A 10,076-nucleotide genomic window follows, 5' to 3' on the forward strand; every position below is an offset into this window, starting at 1 on the left:
CAAATGTCAAAGACAAAGAGAGAATCCTGAAAGCAGCAAGAGAAAAGCAATCCATCACATACAAAGGAAGCTTAATAAGACTATGTGCGGATCTCTCAGCAGAAACCATGGGGGCAAGAACGAAGTGGTGTGATATATTTAAGATACTGAAAGAGAAAAACTGCCAACCAAGAATCCTATATCCAGCAAAGCTGTCCTTCAAACATGAGGGAGATCTCAAAATATTTTCTGACGAACAGACAATGAGAGACTTTGTGAACAAGACACCCGCCCTACAGGAAATACTAAAGGGAGCACTACAGAGCAACAGAAGACAGGAGTGCATGGTTTGGAACACAATTTTGGGAGATGGTAACACAGCAATGTAAGTACACTGAACAAAGATAACTATGAATATGGTTAAGAGAGAAAGGTTGGGAGCATGTGAGACACCAGAAGAAAGGAGGAAAGATAAAGACTGGGACTGTGTAACTTGGTGAAATCTAGAGTGTTCAACAATTGTGATGAAATGTACAAATATGTTCTTTTACAAGGGAGAACAAGCAAATGTCAACCTTGCAAGGTGTTAAAAATGGCGAGGTATTGGGAGAGGGATGCAATCAATGTAAACTAGACTGTAACTAACAGAATCATTGTATTATGCTTCCTTTAATGTAACAAAGGCAATATACCAAGGTAAATGCAGATAAAAGGAGGCGTAGGGGAGGCATGATAGCCACTTGACATTTGTGGTGTTGTCTGACTCTTTACTCTACTTTGATTTAAGGTTATTTTTCCTATTGCTGCTTGCTAGCTGTCATCTTTTTTTCCTCTTTCTTTTGCCTCTCTACCTTCTTTGACTCTCCCTCCTGCCTTGTGGAAGAAATGTAGATGCCCTTATATAGATACTGGTGAAGGTGGTAAACACATAAATATGTGACCATACAGAGAACCATCAATTGTTTACTTAGGATGGAATGTATGGTGTGTGAACAAAACCATCTTGAAAAAAAAAAAAAAATGGGTTGATGACAAAACCTCAAGGGCAATATACTGAGTGAAATAAGACAGACACATAAGGACAAATATTGCAGGGTCTCACTGATAGGAGCTAATTATAATATGTAAACTCACAGACATGTATCACAAGGTACCAAGATATAGGAGAAGGCTTAAGAATGGGGAGCGGTTGCTTAGTATAAGCAGAATGTTCAACTAGGGTGAACTTAAATGTTTGGAAATGAACAGAGGTGTCGGTAGCAAGACGTGAGAATAACTAACAGTGCCGAATAGTGCATGACCCAGGTGGAAACGGGAAGCTCAGAATCATATATGTCACCAGAAGGAAAGCTGGAGGTCAAAAGACGGGAATGTATAAAACTGAATCCTATGGTGGGCAATGTCCATGATTAACTGTACAAATATTAGAAATCTCTTCCATGAACCAGAACAAATGTATGACAATACAATTAGAAGTTAATAATAGAGGAGCATATAGGGAAGAAATATATACCTATTGCAAACTATATACTACAGTTAATAGTATTTCAACATTTTTTCATAAACAGTAACAAATGTACTATAGCAACGCTAAGAGTCAGCAATTGAGGGGGGTTGGTTAGGGATACGGGAGGATTCGAGTTTCCTTTTCTTTTTTCATCTTTCACTTTATTTCTTGTCTGGAGTAATGAAAAGTTTCTAAAAATTGAACAGAAATTAAGTGTGGTGATGGATGCACAGCTGTATGAGGGTACCAGGGGCAACTGATTGCACACTTCGGATCTTTGGATAATTGTACGGTACCTGAAAAATCCCAATAAAAATTAAAAAGGAAAACAACAACAAAAAAAACCACAATGAGATACAATTTCACATCTTCTAGAATGACTACTATTCAAAATGAAAAATAAGTGTTGGAGAGAATGTGGAGAAATAGAAAACACTCATTCATTGTTGGTGGGAATATATAATAGTACAGCTACTGTGGAAAACAGTTTCATGGTTCCTCAGAAATCTAAGTATAGAATTACCATTATGACCTGGTAATCCCACTTCTAGATATATACCTAAAAGAACTGAAAGCAGGGACTCAAATAGATTCTGATGGTTAACTAGTCCAGAATCTCCATTTAGGATAATGGAAAAGTTTTAGTAATGGATGGTGCTGATGGTTACATAAACCATGTGAATGTAATTAACACCACAGAATTATATATTTGAATGTAGTTAAAAGGGGAAATTTTAGGTTGCATATATGTTAGAATAAAATTTAAGGGGAAAAAAAAAAGCAACCATAAGACTGTACAAAACAAACCATGAACCCTAATGTAAACTACACATTATAGTTGTAGATGATACTGTGAACAATTGTTTTATATTCTAGATGATTGTATAGATGCAAATATACTTCAATTTTTTAAAAAAGTAAAAGGGGGGAGGAAGGGATGCTTTGAGTGTTCTCTTTTATTTTTATTATTTTCATTTTTATTTTTAATTTTTTGGGGTGATAAAAATGTTCAAAAATTGATTGCGGTGTGGAATGCACAACTATATGATGAAACTGAACAATTGTACACTTTGGATGATTGCATGGTATGTGAATATATTTCAATAAAATTACATTAAAAAAGAGAGTACAATTACAACAATATTCTTTAATCAACTGTAACAAAGATAGCACTCTAATGCAAACTGTTAATGCGGGGGCATATGGGAATTCTGTATTTTCTGCATGATTTTTCTGTAAATCTACAACTTCTCTAATAAAATATAAATAGAGAACATCTGATCTACAGATATAGATTTCTCTCATCAGCAATAAAATATTTTCCTAAGAAAAAACCTGAATCTCAATAAAAATTAATTTGAAGTCTCCTTTAAGATAGCCTCCAGAAACAAAATAACGCATGTACAAAGTAATTCACTGCAACATTTTTTATGAGAACAAAAGATCAAAACAATCCATGTGTTCACCAATGAGAATCTGGTTGAAAAAACTATGGTACATCCACCTGATGGAATATTATATAACTGTATGAAAGAATGAAGATGTTAAAACAAGAAGCAGAAGAGGCTAAACATTATGCTATCTTTTGTGTAAGAGACAGGGTATATAACATACTACCTTTTGTATAAGAGAGTGTATGGAGTGGGAATGCATACATTTGCTTGGTTTTTCAAAAAGAAATCATGGAAAGATAAATCAGAAACTAATATAAATCATTACCTATGAAGGCAGGGTGAACTGGGTGGAGGCAACTGAAAATGAGACTTTTCTTATACCTTTTTATAAGAGCTTCATTTTGAATCACATAACGTTTTACATATTTTTAAAATAAAATTGAAATTGAAAAAAACTTCATGTAACTCTAAGAAGCAGAATATAGCAACAGTTGTAGAAAATAACTATACCATCAATCATTCAATATTTATTTACTATCTATTGTTTTAAAAATTTCCTGCCTTTAGGTATCCAAGAATAAGTTCAGGAGCTAAAACATTAAGTGAAAACATAATACCATAAGATAACAGATGATAGGAGCTACCTGACTGCTTGCAAGAAGAGTTAAAATCTGGATTATGAAAAGGGAAACAGAGGATGCTAAAGGACGTTCTATTTGGAGGAAAGAATATATATAGAAGATAGGATAGCATTTTGGGTGAAGTGAGGCTGAACAAGCAGAATATTGTATGCATATAGTCTCAAAATCTTTACCAAGACATTTCCAACTCTACCCCATCATTTGACAGTACAAGTCAATATAATTTGTGGAAGAATGCTAATATTTGACAACATTACACTATCAAACCCTGACTTTGAATAAAGAACATGTTCCATTCCTATACTATTCCAAAGTACATAGTTCTTGGGATTCTGATTTAAGGCTGAACCTATATGAATAAATTTAAGTCCCTGAAAGAATTTTTCCTAATAGCGCTAAAGCATGGCTACAGAAAACAAAATTTTTAAAAAGATACTTCCAATCCTCTCAGCTAACATTTGTGAAACTGAGAACAGGAAATTTAAAATTATTCAAGTCAATTTCAGTTTTATTCTATAAAGAAGCATTCCTGACCTTTAAACTGATGAAGTGAGACAGACCTTTAAAATTTACATACAAGAAAATCCACCCATTTTAAGTGTACGGTTCAATGAGTTGTGACAAATTTATATAGTCATGTAGCCCCTATCACAAGACCAGGTAATTTTTAATTTCTATAATTCTAAAATGCTATGAATCAGGGAAACTGATTTCATTTACAGGCTTTGAGTTTCTGAAATACCATCTTTTAAAGCACTGGAAATTACAATGCAAATGTTCTAAAAAGATTTTGTAAACCTGCCCTCTTCCATTTTATATAGTAGCTGGAACTTTAAGGACAATATCTGAGAAAGTCTTAAATACATACATACCTACTCTCTTTTCGAAGAGATTTCCTTGTTGAGCCAACTTGATTGCATGTATATAGCCAAAGGAAGCATCATAGCCAAGCATTTCACAATATATTAGTCTCACCATACATTCCTTCATCATTTTCTGAAAAGCAAAATATCCATCAACTGCATAAATAAGTAAAGTGGTTTGACTTAAAAAACAAATTTTTTTACTCATTTAGCAAGGAATCCTTTAATTCTGGCACTGAAGAGATACCATTCATACTATAAATTAATTACCACATATCAGACTTTATTATACAGAAAAGTTGCTCCCAAACTTAATTACCAATAGCATTAATTTTAGAAAAATTGTTTCACTGGTAGTTAACTATTTTGTTAGTGGCAAAACTATAAAATAAATCAATAGTAGCTATTTCTAATTCTACACACCTCTAGAGTAAAATTTGGCTATTATGTGAAAAATGTGGTTCTCAGACAAAATTGCATCCATAATGATCTTATTTGGCTTCTAAAACATGGCACATCATTTTGATATACTTCATGAAATAAAAATATACATAAAATTCCCAAAAGTTGGTAATAATTTCTGCAACAGAAATATTTTTCACATTTAAAAGTCAGATTTTACCTGGACTTTCTTCAGAACTATTATGCTATATATAAAACCAATAGTTTGCTTTACAGGCATTCTTTTTAAACAACTCTCACAATTATGAACGGAGAGACACGATTTCCTTACTGGTATAGCCAATCTGATAATATTTAACTTTTTAACTGGATTTTCAATATTTACAATGCAAGCTAAAAATTTTTAAGATTCTATAGATTTGTCTTACTGACATGATAATATTTGTATTTTCAATATTAACAGCAAATTTTAATCAGAAATAAAAATATAAATAACATGTACTTCAAAATAAAGAAAAGCTCACAGACTTCTAATATCTAAAAATTAGAGTTAATATGTTACAGGATTACTAAATAGCGAAATGTTTAGGAAACAGAAATATAAAATATTTTAAAGCAAAGATACTAATATTTAATATTATATATATAATATATATATATTTTATATTATATATATATAATATATATATAAAAACATATATATATATGTTTTTTGGGTTTTTTTGGTTGTTGCTGAGTTTAAAAAGAGAAACCACAGGAAAATCTTAGGAGGGGTAGAGGGTTAAGATTTAATTCAGGTCACTTGTGTTTAAGGCAATAAAAATTATTTCATTAACACATTAATTAAGACTACTAAATATTGAAGAAAAAAACTTAAAAGATACTGGAAGTCCTCACCAAAGGCTTTCTACCTCAATTAGCAGTGAAAAGCTAACTTAAGTTATTAAGTTGCAACCCTGATTTTGCAACATTTTAACTTAAGAGTTTTTCAAGAGTCATCATGAACTCTATTTAAGTAAAAATACATTGCTTACATTAGTATTCTCTTATTTTTAGAGAAACACATTCTCCAACGCAGAAGTTCTCTTTATAATTTCTCTAATAAACTGTACCCAGCCTCAACATGACCACCTCAGGGACAGACTGCTCTGTAAGATTTGCCTAGCCAAAATTATTATAAAATCTTCCTTCTAAACTCTGATTCCCTAATATCTCTCTATTTATCGTAACCCAACACCAGGTTTATGCAATAAGGCATGAAAAAGTGTATCTACTGATGCCAATTACAGAGAATGGAAAGCTAACAAACTAAAAAGAGAAAATCTATTTCTGCTTGACATTTCTATCAAGGACCACAGAGCATAAAGACTATACACATAAACACACCCATACACACAAGTATACATAAACACATATACAAACATATACACAGGTATATCAGGTTAACTATGTTTTAAGTTTTATTTGGCTATATATTATTATTATGTCCACAAAAGGAAATATATAAATTTTCTCAGATCTCTCAAGTGTTATTCACACACATGAGCATATTTCATGCAAAATGATCACCCTGATGTTTGTATTGAGTGAAGGGAAGGACACACCTACAGTGACTTTCACACAGAAGTCACTCACTAAATATTTGCTACATGAATGTTTCTTGGAAAAATCTCATTATATGAAACCACATTTTAAAAAACAAAAAACAACTTGAGTCTTAATCTAGATGTAGGTACAGCCCCACCATGGCCTACACATAGTGGCTGAATGAATGTTTTCTGACAAAACAAATTATATGGAACCATGTTTAAAAACAACTGGTCTTAATTTAGCTGCTATGCAATATCCTCAATTTTACAACAAGAAAACTATTATTCCACCTTAGCTGCTATACATTATCCTCAATTTTACAAGAAAACTATTATTCCACTGTTAACTCCATCAGCCAACTTACACTAAAAAATGGACAATAGTAATACTAGAGATCTACAACGTATGGACTCAAGTCTGAAAATATCATGTTAAACGATATATTCTAACCTTTGCCCAGTTCACAACATTAAAACAACAAGAGCAGGTTCCATGAGTATTCCTACTTTGATGTAATTATCTTCATGCTGGCACTGACATGACACCAACCAGGCAAGTCTTGCTCCTGTGCATCCAATGTGTAATAAAAGGCTAAAGTCAAAGTCTGACTTGCTACAATTCATAGCTGATTTTTACTATGATAAATTAGTTTTTAGAAACTGATCAGTTAGATGCCACAGGGGTTGTCTGAGTCCATAGTGGACCAGATTTCAAATTCAAAATGTGTTGGCAATGCGATGCAAACTTACCAGTGTTGTAGTAGGAGCAGAAACAGTCACTTTCAGACTACTCAGTTCCTGCTGGATTAACTTCTCTTCCTCCTGAAAAAGTGAAAATATTTAAATGCATGAATAATTACCTTTCTAAATGTAGCAGTATTTTTCAGAAAGTGAAAAATATAATTTATAATACTTTCAACAAAAAAGAAATGTTATTTTAAAGGACAGTTATAAAAATTGTGTACTTAAGATTTGCCTAAAGGTAGCTCTCCAACCCTCAACATCATCCCTGAAGAGGACAAATATTTCCAGGTTAACCTATCATCATTCCCTTTTTATTCACTCACTTATTAATCATTCACAATGATTACAAGAAATTAAAGGTGGAAAGAGTTAAAAAGAAATTCTCCATCTACTAACCCAAGATAACATTCTCACACCTTTCCCTTAGAAGTGAAGACTTCACAAATAGAGAAAAAGCATAAGAAGGCAGAAACAGAAACTGATCTTTTTTCCTGAAGGTATATTCTTCCTCCTGATCCTTTCTCTCACTTTCCATCTCTCTCTCACACACAGGACAATAAATACACCAATCTGGTCACTTTTACTGTCTTCATTGTATTTCACCTCTTGAAGAACTTGAAAATTGGCTCCATTTTTGGCTAATATAATGCTACCTTTAAATTAACACACTGAATTAGCAGGTATTCATTAGGGAGCTAATCAAAAACTACCAGTGAAGTACTGCAACATCTGGGTATCTTATGTGCTGTTTCACATTGCAATTTAAGACCAAACTAAAATTCTTTTTAAAAATTTCCTTCAACATCTCATAAAAATTAGCAAAGGACAAAGCCTTAACACAAACACTATTCATGAACTACATTTAATAGCACAATTATAATAATATTCTTCCATCAATTGTAATGTACCACACTAATGCATGGTGTTAATAATGGGGAAGGTATATGGGAATTCCGTATTTTCTGCAAGATTTTTCTGTGAACATACAACTGCTCCAATAAAAAAAAATTCTAATGGGCACACCCCCACCCCCCAAAAAAAGAAAACACTGAGTCCACAAATGATTTTGGAATGTGAAGCCCTCTCCAGTACAGAATCATCTTATTTCACTGTAAAAAAAAAAGAAAAACAAAACATAAAAATAACAATGTTAAACCCTTAGAACACTTCGTTTTTCTTCTGTCTTCTCTCATTTAATTTATATTGCAGTCACGTATACTTAAGCGCAAGACGGATGTCAAATTCCTTGGGAGAAAGGGACAAGTTTTACTTTCTTTTCCCTCAGTGTCTAACACACAACCTTGCTCCACAGATGTCTTTGAGCAAATTATGACATAACAACAGCTCTTTTAAAATATAAAGTCCTTGAAACCTTAAGTCAGTATCTTACACAACCCGTGCAACTACCAAAAGTCTGTGGGAACTTAACTATAACTGCTCATTTTCAAAGGCTGTCTGAGGCACAGACTTACTCAGCAAATTTTAAATTTTGAGAGAATTATTCTTCTTTTCTTTGCCCAAGCTATTGTTCCAACCTAAGAACCTCAAACCCCCCAAAGATATTCAAGAGCAGGTTCAGATGTCAGTATCTGTTCATGTATGTGACATCTAGCAGTTGGAGAGACTAAGAGAGAAAAAGAAATTGACTAAGGAAAGAAACTGCATAAAATGAATAATGCCTGACGCGTTATCACGCTTGGAATTTTCACACGCTTTATATATCTAATCCTCAAAACAACCTATGAATTGTGTATAATCACATCGGATTTGCCCCCCAAAACAATGATTCAGTGTCAGCGCCAAGTGTGGAAATCTGTCCTCGCTGTCCGGACAGGAAAGTAAAGCTTTCAAGACCCACGGACAGACACACACATAGTGCCTTAGCCCCGCCGGCCAGGCGGCCGGCTCTGAAACCTCGCCGCAGGCCAGGGCCTCCTGGCGCGGGGACCTCGCCGGGGCTCCTCTGGCCGACCTCGCGGGCCCGACGGGCACCTACGTGCTTGGAAGTGAGCGCGGTAATGCCGCGGATGAGGCCTCCCAGCCGCGAGGAGAACGACGCCTTGGCTGCCGTGGACCCGCCGCCGGGCGGGTTCTGCAGGAAGAGCCCGGGCAGCGCCGTCAGCGTCTTCTCCACAATATCGCTCATCGCCGCCGCCGCCACCCGTACCAGCGTAGCCACCGGGCCTCATGTCCGGCCCTTTCTACCCCCCGCCAGCTCGGCCTCCGTAGGCACTTCCTGTTTGTTTGAAAAATAAATCTTTATTCGTGTCCCGCGTGAACAAAGACAGTATCGCTCTCGAGGCCGCGGGAGAGCGCAAGAGGCCGCCGGGAAAAAGCCGCTAGCCCAAGCTCGCCTACAGAAGTTATTTTCTGCGGAGGGGTAGAGAGACCGGAAACTCTCCGTTTCGAGCGGAACCCCGAGATTCAATTCCCTGCTGAGTCCTCCTAAGGAAGCCACTTGGAACTCGTCCCTCTTGCACTTCGTTCCTCTTTCCCACCAGCCGCCTCCGCCCTGCCAGACAGAGCACTAAGTACACATTCCTGGACAGTTGAGTGGATGAACCTCGCGCTCTCGTAAGCATTCCTCGTGCCGGGTCAGAGTCCACCGCTTTCTCGGAACTCGTGCCCCTGTAGCTCCCCGTCCACCCCTCTTCTGTGGCTTTGGGGAGGCGGACAGGAAACGGTACTGTCCTGTTGCTCTCCGCAAAGTCACAGGCCACCCACCTTCCCACTTGTCCTACTCCTCAAATGGTCGCAGCTTAAAGGTTATTTTCCTGGACAGCCTTCTCTGGCCAGCCAGACTAAGAAGGCTCTCCCGATCCTACTCTCTTTCCATTTTAGAATTTATCACAGTTGCCACTACAGAAATAATTATCTCCCTGTAGGGAGAATATCTTATTCATTGCTATACCTCCTACCTCCTACCTACAAGAGAATCTAGTACAATGATTCTCAAA

The 10,076-nt window shown here is 35.8% G+C and overlaps 1 protein-coding gene across 4 annotated transcripts in view; it reads right to left on the reverse strand.

Annotated features, from left to right (window-relative positions):
- AP4E1 (adaptor related protein complex 4 subunit epsilon 1) overlaps positions 1–9,604 on the reverse strand; it is a 106,902-nt gene extending 97,298 nt beyond the window's left edge. For 2 of the 4 annotated variants that reach the window (XM_037833984.1, XM_037833981.1), the window contains exons 1-3: positions 9,116–9,604; positions 7,126–7,197; positions 4,394–4,517 (exon numbers count right to left, since the gene is read on the reverse strand). In XM_037833984.1, coding sequence (XP_037689912.1) covers positions 4,394–4,517; positions 7,126–7,197; positions 9,116–9,265 — 346 coding nt within the window. In that variant the 5' untranslated portion in view covers positions 9,266–9,604. Of the gene's footprint in view, positions 1–4,393; positions 4,541–7,125; positions 7,198–9,115 lie in introns of those variants that run through there. The other 2 variants (XM_037833982.1, XM_037833983.1) reach the window with 2 other exon arrangements.
- Positions 9,605–10,076: the final 472 nt, after the last annotated feature.

This window comes from Choloepus didactylus, chromosome 4 (genome assembly GCF_015220235.1).
Source record: "Choloepus didactylus isolate mChoDid1 chromosome 4, mChoDid1.pri, whole genome shotgun sequence".
Lineage (NCBI taxonomy): Eukaryota > Metazoa > Chordata > Mammalia > Pilosa > Megalonychidae > Choloepus > Choloepus didactylus.